Source organism: Pinus tabuliformis, chromosome 2_1 (genome assembly GCF_031772625.1).
Source record: "Pinus tabuliformis cultivar Carrire ecotype Pingquan chromosome 2_1, CPIR1, whole genome shotgun sequence".
NCBI lineage: Eukaryota > Viridiplantae > Streptophyta > Pinopsida > Pinales > Pinaceae > Pinus > Pinus tabuliformis.
In genome coordinates this window covers 561,716,279-561,739,946 of record NC_142299.1, presented here as the reverse complement: position 1 = coordinate 561,739,946, position 23,668 = coordinate 561,716,279, and the positions used below count along the sequence as shown (strand labels likewise).

The 23,668-nt window shown below is 36.6% G+C and overlaps 1 protein-coding gene across 2 annotated transcripts in view; it reads left to right on the top strand.

The window, feature by feature from the left end:
* Positions 1-10,748, top strand: part of LOC149201616 (uncharacterized) — a 159,568-nt gene extending 148,820 nt beyond the window's left edge. For both annotated transcript variants that reach the window (XM_089402967.1, XM_089402966.1), the window contains 4 exons: positions 9,422-9,586; positions 9,702-9,827; positions 10,027-10,078; positions 10,221-10,748. In XM_089402967.1, the coding sequence (XP_089259093.1) occupies positions 9,422-9,586; positions 9,702-9,827; positions 10,027-10,078; positions 10,221-10,373 (496 nt within the window). In that variant the 3' untranslated portion in view covers positions 10,374-10,748. The remainder of the gene's footprint in view (positions 1-9,421; positions 9,587-9,701; positions 9,828-10,026; positions 10,079-10,220) is intronic.
* The last annotated feature ends 12,920 nt before the right edge of the window (positions 10,749-23,668 follow it).

Sequence of the window (23,668 nt, the reverse complement as noted above, 5' to 3'; positions counted from 1 at the left end):
CTTTGTCAAGAGTATTTTGGGCAGAGCAGCGTTGTCGAATTGGGTTGAGATGTGGGAAACTCTAAAACAAAAGGAGCTGAGGAGAGACCTAGTCAAGGTCAAACTTGACGGAAGCAGCAACAGTAGTGGGTTGAAGCCCAAGGAGGAGGAGGATAATGTATCCCTTGCATCGAAATGACAGCGGGAGCATCGGAGACGTAAGAAGGACGTCTTGAAGATCAAGTGTTTCAGGTGTGGTGAGATGGGTCATTACGCTACCCAGTGTCCTCTTAGGAAGAAGGAAAAGGATGAGAAAGATGATCCGAAGGTTGCTTCCGCGAATATCGAAGAGGACGAGTTCGCCATGATAGTCGAGATACCTCCAGGAGGGAGGTGGGTTGATTTGGAGTTGTAGTTCGTAAGAGCTATAGATGGGCAGGATCCTTGAGCAATGTTGCACGAAGCGGAAGCGTTTTTTGGAAGCGGGGACGCCGAAGCGTCATTTTCCAAAAATATAGGAAGTGAAGCGTCCGCGGAAGCGTCTGCTATATATATATATTTTTATATTTTTTTGCATTTATACTCAAAACAAACATCCCAAATACCAAATTAATTGTAGAAGACATGAAAACATGCATATTTTTGCATAAATCAAGATAGATATAACATCCATTGTACATTAATGATTAATTATTCGAGCATCAACCATTTAGATGCATCAACCATCTAGAATCTAGATTCTTCTCCTCTTGTCTAGCCTTTGCCTCTACCTCGATTGTCTAGGGATATTAGTCAACATTGCCCAATTTTGATCAAACTACCTAATTCAAGACTTAAAATATGGTAGAAAAAGCTTAACATGCTTGATCGATGATTTTGACTTGATTGAAAGGTAATTTTTTGCTAAGGGCGTGCCGCGTGACAAAGGAGTTCATCAATAACACCACCAACACTAGGGTACATATAGGGCTTGGTGCTCTTGATTAAATGCTAATCGCATACCTTCATACTTGATATAATCTAATGAAATGCCACAATCCCATTGATCTTGAATTCTTGAAAACTGTTAAGTCTGCTGAATTTTGAATAGGATATGAAATTCTATTTTCTCCATATGAAGTCCAATGAGGCTGGAACCACTCTCAAACATCCTGAGTCATTTCATGGTAATGTTAAAAATTTAAGTAAAAGGATGAAAATGAAAAATAAAGGAGAATGTCACTTTTACTTTAAGAATTTAACATTACCATGAGGGAGCATCTGCTATATTTATATTTTTTTTGCCTTCATTCGTCACCTTAACCCAAGGTGGACCCACCCCCAACAAGCAAACTCACCTAAAATTAAAAAAAAAAAAAAATTGAAAAAAAAACCGATTTTTTAAACGCTTTTCCGGAAGCTTTTCTGGAAGCGTACACTTCCTCCTCCGAAGCGCCACGCTTCCGATGCCCGAAGCGCCGTACGAAGCATGCTTCGGCGCTTCCGTACAACGCTTCCAAATTTCCAGGAAGCGTCTAAAAATGCCGAAGCGGCGCTTCCGAATTCCGGCCAAGCTTCCTAGGCGCTTCCGTACGGGACGCGCTTCGGGGCTTGGAACCGTGGGGGTGGGGGGGCGGGGGGGGGGGGGGGGTGCTTCGTGCAACACTGTCCTTGAGGAGTCCACCTCTTGGATCAATACCTTGCTACGGGAGCCCAATTTTGTGGTAGCAGGATGGACTAGTGTCGGATGGTGCCAAGGAGTGTCGGGGACACAGTTGGGGTGGCTAGGAGCGCCAGAGATTGAACAATGTAGAGCAGCGTTGACATCAGTGCAGATGGCACTGAGCAGAGGTCAGCAGCAGCGCAGTAGATTCAGAGGGTCGGCACAGAGACTAGCAACGGTCAGGCTCCAACATTCATGTGGTATCATACTGAACACAATTAGTTCAGTAATTTTGGATGTTTTTCAGTTGCTTCTCTCAGCGACTGAGTTGCAGTATAGATGCAATGTTAGCAGTGGCAGTGCTAGCAACATAGCAGATGCAACATTTGAGAGGTAGTAGTACAGATGTAGCAATGGCAGTGGTAGTGTCAAAGGCAATAGTATAGTTGCAACATCAACGTAGTTGTTGGTGGACAACATGTCAAGCATTAGCAACGCAGAGGACGATGCTTTAGAGTTAGAGCAGTATGCAACAATGTATATTGCTAGAGCACATTCCTCTCTAAGAGGGAGTGTTGATTTGGGGTACCATCGGATGTGCTCTAGGCCTCAAATTTTGCAGGGAGGCTTGGGCACATGTATTCCAAAGAACCTAGAAATCGTTTTGAGAAATTCCACCCAGAAATGATTTTATTAAAATAATTAATATTTCTAATGGAGTTCCTAAGTCTAAACTTAGGAAAATTAAAATATTAATGGGTATTAATCTAATTGTGGGTGTAACTTCTAGAAGAAGATGTAGATCGAGCCAAAACAATATGAGCCTTTGTTTAGGAGTTAATCTAGGCCGTTGGTTGTCCAACATAAAGATATAAGAAGGGGCTTGAGGATCATTTGAAAAACACACTGAGAGATCAAGAGAGATTTCTTGCAGTTGAGGGGCAGTGATAGCATCTGGAGAGAGAGATTTTCTCAGTTGGAGAATCATCAACAGAGAGAGGCAGAGAGTGATCCAGTAGCCCAGACGCAGAGGTTGAAATAGGGCCATGAAGGGCCATGTAGAGGGTGAGAGAGAATCCAAGATTTTATTGAGGAGAGTCAGTTTCAGAAGCCGGGAGCCGAGGTGTGAGCCCGTGAGGTTGAGAGCAGAGACTTCGGGTAGCAAATCGATTAGCAGACTGGGTGATGCAGAGCCTAGAGAGGTTGATGCCGAGACTACGTGAGGACTGCACAGAGCAGCGTAGGGCTTGCCAAAGGCACTTCATTCAGTATCCAGATTAGCTGGGATTTTCTCAGTGATTGTGTGAGGTAATCTCATAAATATTTCTGCGAATATTTATATCTCTGTAACTGAATAACATGAGAGGTATCTAGATATGTATTCAAAATTTGCTACTGCTTCATAATAATAAACCCTCAGAACTGCTACACCGGTTTTCTCGCATTGGGTTTTTCTGGGGACATTTGTCCAAAAACAACAGTGTCAATTGTGTTGTATTTTCTTTTTTGCTCAGTCTCTTGTTTCCGCATAATGTTTAATTAAGTGAAGGCTGTAGTGTATGCATTACGATATTTGCCGTAGGAAACAATAAGTAATTTGTTTAAAGGAAATTAACAAATAGGAGTAATATCATCAGTTGCTACAGTAGCGGTTCTGGTTGAGGATTTTTCACACCCATTTGCTTCATTTTGACAGAAAGGGGCCGCAACTGTACAGAACGTGGAAGCTACTTCATTTTGCTGCGAAATTGCCTAATGCGTTGCAAGTTTGGACAGTCGGCACTTTTCATTTCAAATTTCAAATTTTTGACTTCTAGAAGTGGTTTAGATCATTTAGATAGGTGGAAAATTATCTTAGGAGTTGTATTTAATGTTTATTTGTCAATATTCCAGGTTAGTGATGTTTTAGGCTTGGATTGATTGTAAGGAAAACTACTCCTATTTTGCAGTATATGCACTAGATTTTTTATGTATCTAGTTAAAAGTTTGTTTTGGTCAATGATTTCGACCACCTAGGGTAGCAGACCGAATCCTTCATGATGGATAAAGAGATCAAAAGCATTGTAAGTGGTTTTGTTGGTTAGATTAGAGAAAAGACTTTTGTGCACTGTATTTTTCTGAAAGCTTTGCCAGTGAATGAATGAAATAAAAAGTGATTTGCAGGGGTTCCTGTGTCAGAATTTTGGTGGTTTGTGCTCCTTTGATCTTGTAAGTTATCTTGTGTGTTTACATCCCTTTAATGTGTATCTTCTTGCTTGGAAAAAACCAGATGTTTGATTCAGAATTCATCTTTAATGATGCTCTGTTTTAGTTTGCCAAGTTATCAACGTTTTCAGCTTAAAGCAACATTTTAGAATTCATCCATGGTTTGATGCTCTAATGTGTTGTCTTTCACTTTTTATACATTCACCCCCTACAACAATTTGACCTAAATTCCACCACCAAAGCTGCCTACCTTGGCCCCTGTGGAGAAACCCTCTCTTTTTCCATCATATCATAGGACAAACACTAATTTGACATGACTCCATGCCCAATGGATCTGTCTCTTTTCTCATCAACAGACCTTTAAAAACTCAAACCTTGTTGAGCTTATTACCTAGCCTAATATCATATTTGTTGAGTAACCTAAGTGAGAGAGCCCTATCCAGGCTAGAAGGGCTAGATTCTAGCCTAAAGTGGTTTGTGGTTACCTCTGGAATTTTTTTCAGCCTAGGGAAATCACAAAGTGCTAACAAAATGTATATATAAATGGTGGATCAACCTCATAGTGGTACAACATGGGTAATGGGTGAGAACTAGTTGCATTGAGAGGCTCTCTCTAGCCCAGTATGGTAGACATGTTGTAATGTAAAGTCCTGTAAACATTTTGATTTAGTGAATATAAAATAAAAATAAAAATAACCTTATGTTAAAATAAAAATAACTTCAAACTAAAACTAGCCTAGATCCATCTTAATCCCATATCTATCAAGTGTCAAGAGGTATCAAATCTCTTGAGATACAAACCTATTTTAAAGTGAAGAGATTTGATCCTTGTCGGTGCTTGATAGATCTAGGGTTAAGATGGATCTAGCCTAGATCCATCTTAACCCTAGATCTATCAAACACCGAGAAGGATCAAATCTCTTCACTTTAAAAGGCTAGATCCATCTTAACCCCAGATCTATCAATCACCGAGAAGGATCAAATCTCTTCACTTTAAAATAGGTTTGTATCTCAAGAGATTTGATCCCTCTTGACACTTGATAGATATGGGGTTAAGATGGATCTAGGCTAGTTTTTATATACACACATACCATATCTAGGCTGGATCCATCTCTCCCTCTCCCTCTTCCCTCCTGCTCTACTCTCTCCCTCCCTCAAGTCCCCTTTCTCTTCCTTTCTCTCCCACTTCCCTCTGTCTCTCCCCCCCTTCTCTCTCTCTCTACCCTCCAACTCTGTCACTATCTCCATCCCTCTCTCCTTCTCTTTCTCCCCCCTCCATCTCTATGTCTCCCTCTCTCTTCTTCCTTTCCCTCCCTCTCTTTCTCCTCTCCTTCTCTATCTGCCCTCGTCTCCTCTCTCCCTCTCTCTTTACCTCTATCTCTCTATGTCTATGTTCTTCCCCCTCTCTTTCCCCCTCCAACTCCATCTCTCCTCTCCCTCCCCACCTATCTCTCTTCATTCCTCTCTGTCCCTCTCTCTTACACCTCCCTCCCTCTCTCCCTCTTCATTCCTCTCTCCCCCCTCCTCATCACTCTCTCTCTCTCTCCACCCTCTAATTCTGTCACTATCTCCCTCCCTCATTCCTTCTCTCTCCCCCCTCTCTCTCCCTCTCTCCTTTTCTCTCTCCCCTCTTTTTCTCCCCCTCCATCCATATGATGGAGAATTTTCACTCTATGTAATCAATGTTATATGTAATGTCAAAATATTTTACATTTTACTTTTTTATAGTGAAATGAGTTATGGTTTTTCTGCATGTGGTATTGATAAGTCATGGTATTGTAACAAAACCTATTTACAAGTCAATAATATCCATAGTAAAGCGGGGGTGGATATCCATTGTTAAGAAACTTGTCATATTGTAAGTTTATTGTAAGTATTAAGTTTTTATTGCGTATTAATTGAATTTAAATATGGTTATGAAATCATTATAGCCCCTTCAAATGCAATACTCTAACAATCGATTTTTTTGTTGATCACTATTAGTTTAGCATTGACCAATGCAAATTATAATGTTATTAGTTTATTAAAAAATGAATGTTCAAACATTGGATTGGACTATAACTTGAAGGTCTTATTGCAACTTTTGCACAATATAATGCCATGTGGATAACTACCTTACATATTTTATGCCCTAATTTATGGATATGGTTGCAATATTGATGCATGATTTTTAAATATTTGTGTAATGATTTTTTATTCTTAAACTTTGCATGGAAACCATCCAAAAATAAATTACTTGAAAATAAGCTATACTCAAATAAATAACATATCTACCATGAATTACTTCCCATCATTATTTAAGCAAGTGTTTGTATAAAAAATAGATAGGAATGAGATGTTAAAAACAATGTTGATAATTTCGGTATCGGTAAAATATTGGTGAGGGTCTAGAAAACATCTTATCGGCAATATCGACGAAATTATCGGCAAGCATAAACAATGCATAATATATTCATTTTTTTTCTTCAGATTTTTAAACATATAAAGCAATAATGAACTAAACACATTGACGCATAAATACGAAGAAAGCACTGATATATATGATGTCAAATAGAAATGATACATCAAACTTCAAAGGTGATACCAAATCCTGCTGATCCCTGATAATTGTCCAATCAAGGACTCAAACAAAATAACATCACATATATAAAAGTATTTCATCATCATGAGTTATAAACTTATATGTAGCAAAACAAATAAAACTAGCAACTATCTATATGAGACCAGTGCCCTTTCCTTAGCAGCTATCTTTCTGTCTTGTTCAACAATTGCTTTAAGAACTTTTTGTATAACCTATGCACTAGAAACCATACAAGGCATTACATTTGCATCATGTGCAGGGAGTCTAGCCAGATGGTATCTTAATCATGTAACCCCTCCTGACATCTTGGTCCCACACAATTTGCATGATATATATGCCCGATTTGCCCCACCAACAAGCTCCCCATACTCCCAAAATGGGTTCAAGGCTTTTGGCATATTTGACATGTGTAGTGAACTAATTCAAACCTAGGGCACAAAAAAAAAATTGGCATTAAATCCCCCAACACAAAAAATAATAAGTAATAACCACCTCATTTAAAAAAAATTACTACATTATTTGCATTTTGCAATGTGAATGAAAAATGGCAATAAGAGGGCACATAAAAAAGTTGAAAAAAAAATGAAGCTTGCTGTCCAAATATGGAGAAAACCCTTGCATTGGCTCATGGGCATGAAAATCATAGCAAATGGAAAAAAAACAAAGAAACAAAATGTTGGTAGGCAAAGAGTCAAGCAAGCATAACCCTAAATCTATGAAAAATCATTAACATGTTACATAGGGGTTTTTAAGAACATACCTGTTAATGGAAGAAATGAAGTTTGTCTCACTATTCTTCAATCTTTGATCCACAAAAAAATCTTAATTGGCGGTGATAATCGATGTTTGATCCTCAATTTCTCATTGACAACCACCACAAAACTCTTCCCCTTCCTTCTCCAACACCCAGAAACAGAAATGAAGAAAAAAAAGAGGAATTTTCCTTTTTCTAGCCGCGACCTAGCTTGCCCCACGATATTTTCTATTGTTGCGCAATATTTTGCCGAGATATCGATGATATCTTGGAAATATTATGATATTTTCGAGAGCCAAAATATCGCGATATTTTTTATTATCAGCGATATCTTGTTGATATTATCATCACTGGTTAAAAATGTACTTGCATGAGTAAGTAAATAACATATCTTAAGCAAATCTTTGCATGGAAAAAGGATACGAATAAGATGTAAAAAATATACTTATATGAGTTACTTCCCACCATTATTTATGTTTTCTTCAACACTTATATAGGAGTAAAATATCTACCATGAACTACTTCCCATCATTATTTAAGCAAGAGTTTGTATAAAAAATAGATAAGAATAAGATGCTAAAAATATACTTACATGAGTAAGTAAATAACATATCTTAAGCAAATCTTTGCATAAAAAATGGATACAAATAAGATGTAAAAAATATACTTATATGAGTTACTTCCCACCATTATTTGTGTTTTCTTCAACAGTTATGTAGGAGTAAAGTTGTAAATGTATAGACTTATTAGTGGTTACTACCTACCAAAATTTATGTAAGTTATTCTGCGTGAGCAAACAATTTACGTATCCACTTCACATTTCAATTTATTAGTTATCTATCAGTCATTATTAATTTAAGATTGACCAATGTAACTTATAATTATTTATGCAACATTTCCTAAATCATAATTTCTAACTTGAGTTGGAGGGGCTAAACTGCTCTGCAAAACAAAATTAGAATATAACAAATTGAATTTTATTATTATTATTACTTCTTACTTTTCATTGTTAATTGTGCCGAGATTTAAATGTTTAAACTACAACATCTCCACCATACTTGACTCTATATTACTTTTAACCTTTTATTATTTTTTAATTGAGCTGACATATAAATGTTAAATGTTAAACATTTATACTTGCATATCTACCCCTATATTAGGCTGTAGAGCACCTCTCGGCAATAATGAAAATAAAATTGCTACATTATTTTTATTATTATTATTTGTTGGGTAATTAAGGTAAATTTGACTTGGTCAAGTTACTGGTGGTTTTTGAGCTCTAGCTTTGTGTGAACCCATGGTATTGACCCATTGTATTCATGCGAAATATAGGTTATTTAAAGGGGGGATTAAACCATTCTAACTTGTTAGATATGGAGTTAAGATGGATCTAGACTGGTATATATAAAGACCGAGCCATTATATAAATATATATATGTAGACTTATGATTATTGTATTGAAATCTAAGGAGTTACTGTGTAACTTGTCATAATAATAGTTTGGAAGCTGCTCCACATTCATATGTTGTGTACTACATTGTGTATATGCAGGTTTATCATGCTTTATTGTGTACTCTATTCTTCACATTAAACATGATAGTATGTTGTGTATGGCAATTGTGCCTAAAATATAAACCCTGTCCTACATCCAGATATGAGAAGTGTTAATGAGATTATGCTGAACAGTACCATTAATGATTTATGGATTGATAGTAGTTATGAAGACAAGCGAATATCCAAAATAATAATATGTAATCCTGTCCTAGTTCCAGATGTGACAAATGTTAACGATACATCGCTGAAGATTACCATTGGAGTTACATATTGATGCCAAAACAAACAATTCTTAAGTAATAAAGCATTTGCTATATATCTGAAGAAGATGATCATGGAGTAAATATCACAAAAATGCTTGCGGGAATCTGTCTTAAAATTTAGAAAGTGATCATGAAGAAGGGAACCTCTGGATATGAGGATTTATTCTCAAAAGTTGACCTGCTTTGAAATTGCTAGGAAAATTCTTAATATGTAATCTTAATATTCCAATATAAAAAGTCAAACGTAATCTGCTTTTCAACTGTCGGGGACCAAGATTCCCAATGTGTTCTGTTTAAGGTAGAGATAATTATAGTGACCCTCTGATAAATTGTTGAAACAGAGATTATCCGGATGACCTTCTGATAAATTGTTGAAAGAATTATCATATGCATTCCTTATTTTGTATCCTTATGACATATACCTCTTTTTGTTTTGGATGCAGGATTTTAAACATTCCTGTGCCACTAAATATGGTTCCAAGTGCTAAGCAGAGCACATATTTACCAGGTTCAGAGGAACAGTCAGACCCCAGTTTCAAGCACAAATGGCAATCGGATATTGCGGCTGCTGTTGAAGAAGAGTCAGTTAAAAAGGACTCAAAACACAGGCAAGTTATCTTCAAATGAGGAGATGGTTAAATTGCACGCTTTGCAAGGTCGGGATAGTAGAGTTTGTACATCAACTAAGCAAATATGAAATTATGCTATTTACTGCCCATGTAGGTCTGCAGCGAAGCCTCCTAGTGGGAAAGGTTACAAGAAAGATCACAGGAAGCGAATACCCAGTGATAGTGATGAACTGGACCCTATGGATCCCAGCTCTTATTCAGATGCTCCCCGTGGTGGCTGGTATGCTTATTTTCCATCCACATGTCCTGGTTATCTGTCTTGTATGCATATGTTTTTCAAAATTTTGTATGAAGCTTGTGATGGACATACAATGAAATGTTCAGTGGCATCATAAACTGAATGTTTCCAATGAAAACTGTGTAGTTTTGAGCACCATATTCTGGTTGAATGATTCGTTGGTATTGGTAATGTTCTACAGGGTGGTTGGACTGAAAGGCGTGCAACCGAGAGCTGCAGATACTACTGCCACTGTACATATTACTTTGACCATATCTAAGCATTGAAATTTTTACAATGTTTAGATGTCGATTTTTTATTTTGGGTTTCTCGTATTTTGACCAGGTTTTGTGTGCCTTCTTGCCTCACATATCAATACCATTGATTCATTTGCAGGGGCCATTGTTCCAACAGCGTCCTTACCCATCCCCTGGTGCTGTTCTCCGAAAAAATGCTGAAATTGCTGCACAGCAAGGAAAATCTAGTTCTCATTACATTCCCATCCACAAGAGAGGAGACGGGAGTGATGGACTTGGAGATGCAGATTGATTTTAATTGGTGTGAGAAAATTATACCCTTGAATTCAATCATGTAACAATCAGATGTCTATAGTTGAATTGACTGGAGAATTGTCTGTCATTAAATGTTATAAATACATCTATGTATTTAATCTTGTTCATGTAGGAAGATTCTGCATTTATACAGATAGCAATATGCCAGTGGAGAAGCATAAGGTATATCTCAGCACCTCATTGCTGACTATTGTTGTCAGCATGTGTATATGAGACTTCGAGACTTTTTTGTAAAATCATATTCAACTCTAGTTACATTTAAGGTCTGTCATGAAATGCACTTTTCTAAACTGTTTACATGTAGAACATACAGATGCCATATTTATAAAGTGATATGAAATTTTTATTCCAACGTTTGAACTCTTTCAAAGAACTTGATATTGTGGAATAATGCTATATAAATTTCTCGGCCTATTTGAGACGCATAGCACAGAGCATAAAGCACTGTGCCTATGTTGGACAGAGAGATCATCAACAAATTCTTGGTCTCATTCTTGTAAAGAGGAAAATTTGAGAGTTTATTGAGCATATGTCAATTTCTCTATACATTGGCAAACTATCTTCAATTTAAATGTGTTTTTTCTTGTTTATTAAATTTAAACTCTGTTGTAACTTGTTAACTATCACTGAAACTTGTGACTTGGAGCTCCATTTCAGAAGTGTTTGAGACCAAAAATTGTTTGGGTAGTCATGACAGAGTTTTCAAATATTAATTGGCGGTTGAGTGCAAAAATGTTGTTTTGTGATGCATTTATTTAATTATCACGCCCCTGAAATTTGGGGCGAGGATGCCAAAGGGAATCATGGTTGGATACATTGCAGAAAGCGCTGCAATTTTGATTTGGATATTGTTTTGCATTGGATATTTTTCAGTGATAAAGTAAGTCATTATATCTTTCGCTCATGTTTGTTGAGGGGGAGTCGTGAAGCTTACATGAATGGACGAAAAAGCTGAACTTCTTAAGGATTCAGAGAGGATATGTTGCCAACTTGCTTTGTACAAGTTTGCACTTCAATACATGAGAAGACCCCTTGATATGAAAATAACCATACTTTAGTTGTTTTCATTTACAAGAGGTGCTGTCGGGATGGGGGTATTTTTTATGACCCTCCATGAACTTGAGGGTTAAGTTGATAGAGAAAAAGTAGGTGTTTTTGGTATGAGTGGACATCATGTGCTCCTCCATGGACTCGGAATGGAAGCTTACTGAAATAAATTATATACCTGCAGTACCCTAGAAGGCTTAGCCTGGTGGAAACTGTTGGGAAAACATGTGGTGGGCAGCAACTCTTAGTATTCTCATGACGTGGAAACTATTTTCTCCCACACGTAGCTCATTGTGATGCATTGGTGAGGGATTGCCTGCAAAGGCAACAAAACTTGTAGCAGATTTCTTGGGGAGAATCATTCAAGCATTCAAGTGACTTCCATCAACATCTTGGTATAACACCACCCATGGTGAAGCCACTTTATTTTCATGGTAGTAGATAGACTTATGGCTCACAAATCATTGTTGAAGAGTGTCGTCTAAGAAGTCCACCATTCATAATTCCTCTCTTTTTGAACAGATATAATTGTTCACATATATACATATATAACACCAAAAAATAACCTAACACCCTGGACAAGCCTTTTCTCCCTCCCTATCCCTTCCTCCCCTTCTCTATTCCTTTTCCTCCTACTCAGAACCCCCTTTACCCCTCCCCTCTATAGGAACCCTTGACAATGGGCAACCCCTTTTGATGGCCTGCACATCAAAAAATAGAGTGGTGTTTTTTGGTGTGCTCTCGCCATTGTTTGGTAGGAAGGTGGCCAAAGGGGTTTGACAAGGAGATAACAATATCAGGTGATGCATTTCACACAAGAAAATACTGTTTCATGGTTAAGGTCATCCTTGGCTGTCAAATGTACTTAGAGAGAAGCACAATCAAAATATCACTTGACTTTCCTGAGAACTTAGTCATGAGCTCTTAGCGATAAGCCTAGTGATATGAATAACCATAGACAAATCAAGATGACATCCTATGCTTATGACCAAGTTTTCTTCCATGTCGCCCTCTCATACATCAATCCCACAATACTTACCATTTAGCCTCCAGCATTAAAATCAATCAGTTATTGGACAAATTTGTGGGACACTTGGGTATGATGTTACTTTGTTAAATACGTCATAATGTCAATGCCACATGCTTAAATGCATCACTTATTCTCCTTTTTGTGCTATGTTAACATACCCTTCAAATTGTGAAGATGCAATCTTGTTCACTTCTCCATTTGTTAATCCAAGACTCAACCATGTCAATCAATTCCAAATCAATAACCAATAATGAAAGCAAAAGCAAAAATCATTAAATTCATTATTGTCAACTAAGAGACAAGCAATATGAAATGATGTGTTTTTTGTAGCATCGGGAGGGTTGACCTGCATGACAAAAGGGGTCTCCATGTTGGCCTAGAAAAATTAAAATAAAATTTATTTTTGAGTGACAAGTCGGCCCAGGAAGTCAAGTTGACCAAACCAATGAAGGGTTGTGTCCCTTGGGTTGTTTTACCCCTTTCGACAAGTATAAATAGATGACATGACATCTCATTTTCTCCACCATGCAAGAGCAATTCATCTTCTCTCTCATCATCATCTTATCTCTCGTACAACCGAACGCATGAGAAGCACGCTGAGTTTGACTGAAGTTGACCAAATTGTTTTGGAGACCACACATGTAATTTGTTTGACCATTGACCAGGCCGAAGGTTTTGTTGAGAAAATGGTTGTTATTAATGTCAAAGATTTATCTTGTTGTAGAAGATGATATTACAAGCTTAAAGATCATCTCGAGACCTTTCCAACAAGGTAAGGCTCACCCTCTAACTCCTCTCAGTTGAGGAGATATGAATTTTTCATGTTAGAAAATGAATTTTTTGGCCCTAGTCAAGTCAGCCCTCCCAAAAGTCAGGTCAACCCTACTTAGTTAAGCTAGCCCTATTTGGGGGTCAACGAGGCCTATAAATAGGCCACCCCCTCTCCCATTTAGGCGAAGCAATAAAAATAATTATGACTTGTTTGAGCAACAGAGAAGAAGAGGTTCATATCACATCAACTAAGGAGTGAAGCAAGGTTGAAAGGAGTTATCTTTAAAATGTTTTTCTTGTTTTGGTTAGGGCTTTTCTGGAACTTTGTATTTGATCAATTTTTTTGGAGTATTTTTCTGGTAGATCAGTGGAAGAAACTCGACATAATTGAGGTAAAATTTGGCCCTATGGTAGACCCTAATTCGACCCTAATTTGGCACCAAGGCATCCTGTAATTTGACCCTAATTCGACCTTGAGGCAGCTTGTACTTTGGCCCTATGACAAACTTATATTTCAGCCTTAAGGCAACCTACATTATTAGGCCCTGAGGCAGCCTGTATTTCAGCCATGTGACAACCTTCTATTAGGCCCTCTCACCACCTACTATTGCACCCTCTTTGTAGCCAGTCTTGGTTTATTTTTAGAGTTAAATTGAAGTTGTTTGAATTCTAATTAAAAGTTGATTTGAACCTGGTCAAAAGTATAATAAGGAGCAACTTTTGAAGCCTATCTTGAAGGAATCTTGGAGCGGTTCTGTGATCTATGTGGAGCCTATCTTGAATCTCGTCTTTGAAGCAGTTTTTGGAGCTTATATTGGAACAAATTTTTGGAGAAGCTTTGAAGCCTACCTTGGATTAGTTTGGATAGGTTGGTTCCTGATGAGGATTGGTGTCCTCATGTTTGTCGGGTTGGTGCTTGGACTTGTTCAAGAGGATTGGTGTCCTCATTCTATTACTAGGTTGGTGCCTTGGTTTGTGGAAAAGGATTGGTGTCCTTATTTGACAAGTTGCAGGCTGAATTTGTAAAGGAGGATTGGTGTCCTCATCATTGTAATCTGAGCTAAAATTATACAAGTAATTTTTTATTTTAATTATTGTGTTTTGGCATGGTTAGTGCTTTGTATTTGTAAAAGTTAACAATTGGTTGAAATGTTGATTCACCGCCCTTCTCAGTGTTTCTAACAATTGGTATCAGAGCCAACTTCTTCATAACAATTGGTAGAAGAATTGTTCAAGCTCAATGGCTGGTGAAAAAGCACTCAAAGTCCCCCACTTTGATGGAACAAATTTTGCTTTTTGGAAGGTCAAAGTGAAGTACTATCTGATGTCTCTTGGTGTTGAAGTTTGGTAATTAGTTACAGATGGATATAAAATCCCATCTCCTCCAATAGACCAAGACGAGAGGAAGGCATATGTGTTGATTTAGTAGTGATTTCCTTAATTGATAATTAATTCCAATGATTATTAGTCCAATTTATCTTATACCACATTCATCATTAAGCAATTATACAAAAAAATTATCAACACTAGAACAATAATGCCAATACGAACAAGAAGAGACAACCAAATACAAGAGACACAAAATCACCTCGGGAAAAACCCAACAACCTTTTCTAGGAGAATTTATCCATTTCAACAAGAGATACAATCTGAAATCTCAGTGAAAAAACAAAGTCAAGAAGACCAGAAACCAACCCAGGTCAAACCTGGTCAAACAACACTCAAATATCTTTAGAAATTTGGTCTTCTCGTGCCTTTTCGGCCTTCATTTCTTCCTCAGAATTCATTCTTCCTTTAGCCTCAGATTCGTCCTAATAACCTCAGAAGACATCGTCAACTTTGTGTGATCCGAATTGTGTTCTTAGAGGAGGCCGAATGCCTTTAAATAGTGATAAGGGAACTGAATGGGCATTTCCTGGGACCGAGCCGACTTGGAGTTGACCTAATGTTTTGGCAGCAACAATTTACTTTCTGAAAATTCAAATTTTCTTATTTTGAAGCCGACTTGCAATCCTCAAATGCATTTGTTTTTTCATAAATATTTGGAGGGCCAAAAACAAATTATGAAGATCGACCAAAGCTACAAAATTCCAACAATATGTAGCAAATGCCAAGGCTTTGAACTTTATAGCAAGTGGCCTGTCAAATGTCGAATTCATCAAAGTTATGAGTTGTGAATCAACTAAAGACATGTGGGACAAGCTTATCAGTGTCTATGAAGGTGATGCGAATGTAAAGAAGGCAAAGCTTCAAACATTCAAAAAACAGTTTGAAAGTCTCAAAATGAATGATGAAAAATATATTGTTTCTTACTTCCTCTAAGGAGATGTAGTAGTTGACTCTCTCAGAGGGTTGGGTGAAGATGTTAAGGAAAAGATAATTGTCCAAAAGGTTTTGAGATCTCTTCCAAATCATTTTGATGCTAAAGTTTGTGCTATAGAAGAACTAAAAGATTTGGACACTTTATCAATAGATGAGCTTCATGGAATTCTCACAACATATGAGATGAGGTTAGAAATCCAACGCATAAGGAAGTTGCATTCAAAGCATCAAATTCATCAAGTAAAGGCAAGAACACCAGGATGAGTTCGATATTGAAATGGCACAACTTGTTAGGAGGCTAAAGAAAGGATCCAAGCTTGACAATAAGTTATCTCTCATTTGTTTCAGATGTGGTAAAATAGGACATTATGCTGCCAAATGTCCTCTTAAAGATGAAAGTGATGATGAAGAAGAACATAAGAGAATAGCGCTCAAAAGGAGAGGCTCAAGAAAGAAGAATTTTTTTCTCCAAGCAAGACAATGATGCCTCTATCGAGGAAGAGTGTGATGAAAATAGAGAAATCTTATTCATGACTGTCTCAAATGAAGCAAAATTTATTAGTGCCTTAGAAGAAAATGCAAGACTTAAAAGGAAGAATGGGAAGTTATCGAAAGAAATCATCTCTCTCAAAACTAAAAAAGACGAAGCTAAGCAAGTAGAAGTATTGAGCAATAAACTAACGAAAAAAGAAGTGATTTGTGAAAAATTAGAAGCTGAAATAGTATCTCTGAAAAAGGAGTTGGACAAAGTCAACAAAAAATTAAAGAGCTCCTAAACTCTAGACGCCATTCTCAACTATCAAATGTCACCACATGATAAGTCTGGGCTCAGTTATACAGGTGAATCCTCTAGTTCATAAAAGGTAGACACACTCATCATGAAGAAAAGCCTAGAAGCTTCATAAAAAACAATGTTGAAAAACCTAGAAATTTTGTTGATGTCCTCAAAAAGTCTCCTCACATTCCTCACAACAGTCCAACAAAAAGCAGAGATCAATCAAGGAATGATAACTCAAAAGTACAACCCTCCTTTAGAAGAAATGACTCATCAAGCAAATCTTATACTAACAGTTATCAAACTATATTCCTTGGTCATTGTTTCTTACTTATAATATTTTGGTCATCAGGAAAAATATTGCAAGGCTTATAGGACTAATCATCAACCTCCTAAAAATAATGCTATTGACATTAAAAGCCGAGACCAAATCAGAACTCATAATTCCTTTGCCCCTCTTTCAAAGTATAATCTAGAATTATACAAGTGCAACAATACAAGTCATGAAGCATAAAACTACCCATTAAAGTCAAAGGAAGGAGTATGGAAAAGAAAGGCTAAATAATTTGAACCTAAGAAATGTAAACTATTTATGTATGCTCAAAACAAGGAGAGCTAGTGGTTTGTTGATAGTGGATGTTCTAGGCACATGACAAGAGACTAGAAGAATTTCATCTCATTAAGCAAATAGAAGCAAGGAAGTGTGACCTTTGGTGATAATGGGTCTGCTAGAATTGTTGGAATATGCACTATGAGTCTCAACAATGACAAGGGAAAAGCAATGCGTTATAGGATGAAGGCCCTAAGCACAATCTTCTAAGCATCATCCAGATGTGTGATCAAGAATACAATCCTATCTTTCGTGCCAAATATTATGAAATAAGGCGATCATCTATAAGAAGTCTCGTAGGAAAAGGGGTTAGAACAACATATAATGTATACATTCTTAGTGAAATTCAAGAAGAAAGATGTTACATGAGTCAATCAAATGAAAGTTGGCTATGGCACAAACACTTGGGACACCTAAGCTTTGATAACATGGTGAAGATCAACAAAACTCAAGCAGTAAGAGATATGCCCAAAATTTCAAAACCAACAAATGCTATTTGTGTATCATGTCAACATGGAAAACAAACTAGGACCAATTTCAAGTCAAAGGAATGTTCAACATCAATGCCACTTGAAATTATCCACACAAATCTATGCATATCAACTAGAACTCTGACACTACAGGGAGAAAGGTATTTTATGTAATTCATAGATGATTATTTTCAAAGCATTAGTTGAAAATGAAAGTGATTTGAAAATCAAGTGCTTAAGATCAAATAGAGGAGGAGAATTTACTTAAGGAGAATTCATTGAGTTTTGTGAAAAACATGGAACCAAAAGGCACCTTTCTATTTCTAGAACCCCGCAACAAAATCGAGTGGTAGAAAGGAATAATTGATCTATATAGGAGACTGCAAGAACAATATTATTGGAAGCTAAGTTACCTGTTAACTAGGAGGCATTTGAGGCAGTGATATACATCATAAACATGGCACAACTCTAGGTAAACAACGATAAGACTCCATATGAGCTATGGAAAGGAAGGTCCACTTCTGTGAAACACTTTAGAATATTTGGGAGCAAATGCTTTATGAAAATATATGATAATTCACTGGGAAATTTTGATTCCCGTGTAGACGAAGGAATTTTTCTTGGATACTCATTAAGAAGTAAGGCCTACAAATGCTACAACAAATCGACTTCACAATGTAGTAGAATGCATTGATGTAAAAATAGATGAAACTCTATCCAAAAAAAAAGCAGATCCAACAAATGAAGGAGATCTTACTCTTATAGATCAAGGGGAAAATGTTGCAAAAGAAGAGTAGAAATTAGAAATCCAAGAAGAATAAGAAACACATGCTCCAACTAAGACAACACTCAAGCTTGTATAGAAGCATCATATAGATAACTTGGTCATTGGAGATATGGATGCCGGGATATAAACACGAAGAAGAATGACTATCACACTTTGCAACTGCTAGTGTTCTCTAAAGCCATTGAGTTGGATAGTCCCCATCACTAGCTATAGCTCGAGGTTTTCTAAATTAGGAAGAACTAGCACATGCACTTGGCTACCCAATCTTGAAACATGGTTATGCACCTTGAGATTCGGTGATCAATCACTTGAAAAACTGCCTCGTTTCATGCTACTCCATAAGTAGCATAGATTCAATTGTTGGGCCCCAGAAGCAGTGAAGTCATGAATTTATGGCATCAAAAGGGTATGGATCCTACATTTGACATGCATAGAAGATTTATTTCTACCAAGGATTTTCCTTTTAGAAACATAGATCTTTGGCAATGGTATCTTCCTTAACACTGTTGAGGATTTTGATCTTTTGATGTAGTTTTTCTTTGACATTGTGGCTACTTGCTATTGATTCCAACACAAAATTGATTTTGTGGCCGAAGTGGAGACCCATTTTTAAGTCATTTTTTCTCACAACTCTGTCTAGGGTTTGATAGGCCACATCATTTCCTTGGCTACTTGTATTGGTGCTGCATTGGCAACTACTACCACTGCTCTTGTTCATGCCCATGGGATGACTACAAGGATTGATGATAGAAGAGTGTTCTTTTCCTACATTATTGAAAAGAGTTCTTAATAGTTGGTAAATCAATTTGTAGTTCTTATTAGTTTTTTGGGTGAACTAAATTTGACATTAATTTGTAGTGATTTTTCTTGCAAAGATGCATCCCATCATATCCATTATCGATGTAGTGCTTATTGGAAAGGATAAATATTAGAAGTGGTCCAAAAAGATCAAACACATTCATTTTTAATGATTTGTAGGATGGCATCTATGAAGGAGAGGAGGAAAATGGACCTAGAAGTCTTTACCACCAGGCAAGGAGTTGGCCATATGGAAGAGCAAAGAAAATAAAGCTTATTCCCTAATAGCTACATTAGTAAGTGAGGAGGTCAGCTATCATATTGTTTCCATTAAATATTCTTATGGCTCTCTAAATATATTAAGACTTGTATGACTCACACTCAGAGTTGGAGCTTGTACAACTATTGGTGAAACTCTTCAACCTAAAGTTGAAGTATGATGACCCCATTTCCTTAGCTTCTGAGATCAAAGCCATCATGCATGACATAGATGCTACTAGAATGAAGATTGAACTCTCTCATAGCCTTCAACAAGGCTCACTACGCTAAATATTCTTACTACCTTGAATCCCTATAAGATAGTGACCAATTGTAGAATGCGAGAAGGCCTTTGGAAAGAGAAAGACAACATCTCAACCTATTGAAATGATCATATGATTTGCTTAGAAAGGGAATAATTAATCATATGATTCTTTTAAAGGAGAAAGTCGTAAAAGGGGAAATGGAAGAAAGAACTTTAGATGCAGGGGGGATAGACACAACCAAGATGAGAGACCTGATCTTCACTGTTTCCATTGTGGTAGAAATGGACATGATGCATCGACATGGAGAATCCACTAGGAGAAGATCAAAGATAAACAAGAGCAGAAAGCAGACAGAGGTAAATACCAGACCCAACGAAGGTAAGGCACTTGAATCCACTCATTACATTGTTTCTCGTTGCAATATGGGAGTAATTGAAGATTTGTTTCATATTTCATTTGCTTCTTGGAGAGATTATTAGTTGCTTGACATAGGTGCAACATGTCACATGAACTTTTAGAGATACTACTATAATATTTCAATGACAATATAGATGGCATTAGTGTATTTTGCGGATAAATCAAGTCTCAAACCATTGGGACTTGGCACCATCAACTTGAAACTTCTTGGATCCCCTTATTTGTTTATGCATGATGTACTCTATATTCTGGAGATCTGAAGGAATTAACTTCCCCTTGTGAATATTCAATAACGAGGCCACTCGATTCACATTTGTAAATGGCAATACGTATATGATGACTTTTATTGATGATTACACCGAGATGTGTTGGGTGTACTTTGAAAGATAAATTTCAAGCAAGAGCACTCGTTGAAATTCTAACCACCAAGGCATATCGTCTGAAATTCTTGGGGTATTGAAATACCACAAAGGCATATCATCTTTACAATGAGGTAAACAAGAAGTTTATTCTTTCTAGAGATGTAATTTTTCTTGAATCTTTTCAAGATTGATAAACTATTGAGTGACAAATTGATCATCTAGATAGATTCACTCATGTAAATACATATAATGAATTTGATAATGATATTTCATATCTTGAAGGGGGGATCCCTATCTTGGATCAATCTCTAGAATCTCTTTTTGAAGCACCATCTCCCTCTCATGAAGTCCTAACCACTCAAATTAGGAATATCCTTTGAATGATGTGATTAAGAGGATTGGAAGGTTGAATATTTATGCAACACCATGTCAATTAGTCGACTATATTAGAAAGGTCTACCAAAGTGGTTCATCAAAACACTTGAAAGTTCTCATTGTGACAAGGTTTGAAAAATAAGAACCAAAAGTTCCAACAAACAAGGAAAATGTGATTTAGATGATATGAATACTTCATATGATTGTGAATTGAATTGATCTACCAATTTTAAACCAATTTCCTTGGAAGAAGTTGCTACTCATGATAAGTGGAAAGAACCTAAATATGAAAAATTTCACAATTGAAGATCATATTGTTGATAAAATCTCCACTTGTGTGAACTCTAGGAAACGTTCAGCATTTCGTGTGGATGCTCCGCCCATCATCAAGGACACAAAAAGATTTCTTCAAGAATTATGAGTATGGCTAGGATAAATAGAATGATAGCTTAATGGTAAAACGACGAGATTCATTATGAAATGAATAAATTTGATAAAACAATTATAAGTGTATGACTAGGATAAATATAATGATATGTTAACAATTATTAGGTCCCTATAATACTAGTGTAGCCCCTATATTTTTATTATTGTACCCCGTGGAAGCTCACTATTGTTATCGTTGTTCCCTTGCATTATTATTATTATGTAGGTCCTAATTATATTTTGACCCTTTAGACTCCTATATATACCAAGTCGGTCTTGTCATTCGAATCATCCAAGAATTGTTCATTTATGTGATGTAAAAGGAGGTTTCCCCCTTGAAGTGGCTTATTATCAATTCCTTGATCAATATTTTCTTATGTGTATGTTCTATTTTGATTTGGATACATAACATTTGGTATCAGAGCTCTTGATCATAGGGTTTTGCTGCTTCAAACAAGTCATCTTGGAATTTTCAATATAACTTTTTTCCATGAAGCTTCAGATCGTGAACATTTAACCACGTGGAGGAGAATCTTGATTAACATGTAGTTATAATTTCAGACCTTGGTTCACTATATTTTTGGAGATATGATCCAAGTAAGTTAGGGTTTTTGTATGCTCCAAAATTTAGTCTCAACAAGTGTCCTGGAAAAATCGTCATAACTTTCTATTCAAGCATCAGATTTGAATTCCTTAAAAAGTGACTAAAAGTGCATGGAATTTACCTTTTCAGGTATGAATTTCAAGGCTAAAGGTTAAAATAGTGACGCATGGCATCCCTTACAAGCTCGATCTATTAAACCAATCCATAATCAGGTCATCGTAGGATATTTGGCATAACTCTAACTTGAAGAATCCAATCTCGGTATAAATTGTGGGGTTGAAAAGAAGACATAGAGAGATATTGCATGATGAAATTTTAGGCCTTGGGAGGCCGAAATCACAGAGATACAATAGTTCCAAGGTTGGCCACGTCAACAAGGTCAAAATCAAGCTCTTAAAAACAAAAAATTGTGTGTATTTTTAAATTGCATGAACTTTGTTTGAAAAATTAGTTTGAAGTGATTCAAAGGGCATAAAAAAGCATAGATATCCTTATTTGATTCCAACATGACTTGCAAACAAAAAAATGATACACCCACTAAGCCCACAAAAATCTCTACTATGATGCATGAAGAAGAGGAAGAAATGCAACATGATATATCAAATTTATGGGAACAAGTGCAAGAATTTTTGCTCTCACTAGGAGAAACAAAAAATTAATTGGAAGTGATGATGAATGTTAAGATGGATGGTTTATAAGAAAAAATAAAAAGGGTCATGAAAAATTTGAAGGAAGGTTTGATAAAGTTTCTACAAGAGATGCTTCCTAGTGGTGATAAGGTATTCCATGAAAGTCAGGATGAGACAAAAGGGATTGATGCCTTCATAGGGACTTTAAAGGATAACATCCAACATGAGGTTCGCCTTTGGGAACTTAATTCATTGGAGAATGCGTTTAGGGTGGCAAAAACCGTTGAAAGAAAATTTATGGCAACAAGGAAGTCTACCACTCACAACTATAAAGAAGGAAGTGTTGCCACTTTTAGCCTCCCAAAGCCCACAAAGTTGACACCACAAAAAATGGAGGAAAAAAAGAGAAAAAGGGATTTGTTACAATTTTGATAGCAAATACACTAAAGGGCGATAGCTTTTAATTTTCAAGAACTTTTCCTTAATCTTTTTTGGGAATGAAAGGAAATTGAATTAAGGGGTATCACAGGGAAACTTGAGAAGATCCATTTCTCCAGATATCCAAAGAGTCCTTGAAAATCATTCCAAGGTATTTGAGATTCCCAAAGGTCTCCCACATATTCACGATCATGATCATGCTATTCACTTTATTCTAAGAAGTGTTCCTCCAAACATCAGACCTTATAGAGATCCCTATACCCAAAATAGTGAAATTGAACATATGGTTGCATAAATGCTAGAGGCATGTATAATTCAACCTAGTCAAAGTTCTTTCTCTTCTCAAGTAGTATTGGTGCATAAGAAGGATGGATCATGGCGTATGTGTCTAGATTATAGAGAGATCAACAAGTTCACTATTAAAGATAAATTTTCCATTCCTATCATTGATGAATTGTTGGATGAATTACATGGAGCAATTTACTTCCCCAAGTTGTATCTTCTTTCAGGATATCATCAAATTAGAATGAAGATGGAAGAAATTTCAAAAACAACATTCAAAACTCATGAAGGTCATTATGAATTTTTGGCCAAGCCTTTTGGCCTTACTAATGCACCTTCCACATTTCAAGGTTTGATGAATTTCACTTTCAAACCCTTCCTTAGAAAAATTTGTGTTAGTATTTTTTGATGATATACTAATCTACAAGTCTTCAAAAGATCATGTTCAACATGTTGATAAGGTGCTCAAACTATTGGAGGAGAAACAATTGTATACAAAACCCTCCAAATGTTTCTTTGGGGTACACAAGGGGGAATATTTGGGTCACATTTTATCTTGTGAGAGTGTTAAGGTAGATCCTAACAAAATTAAATCCATCAAGGAA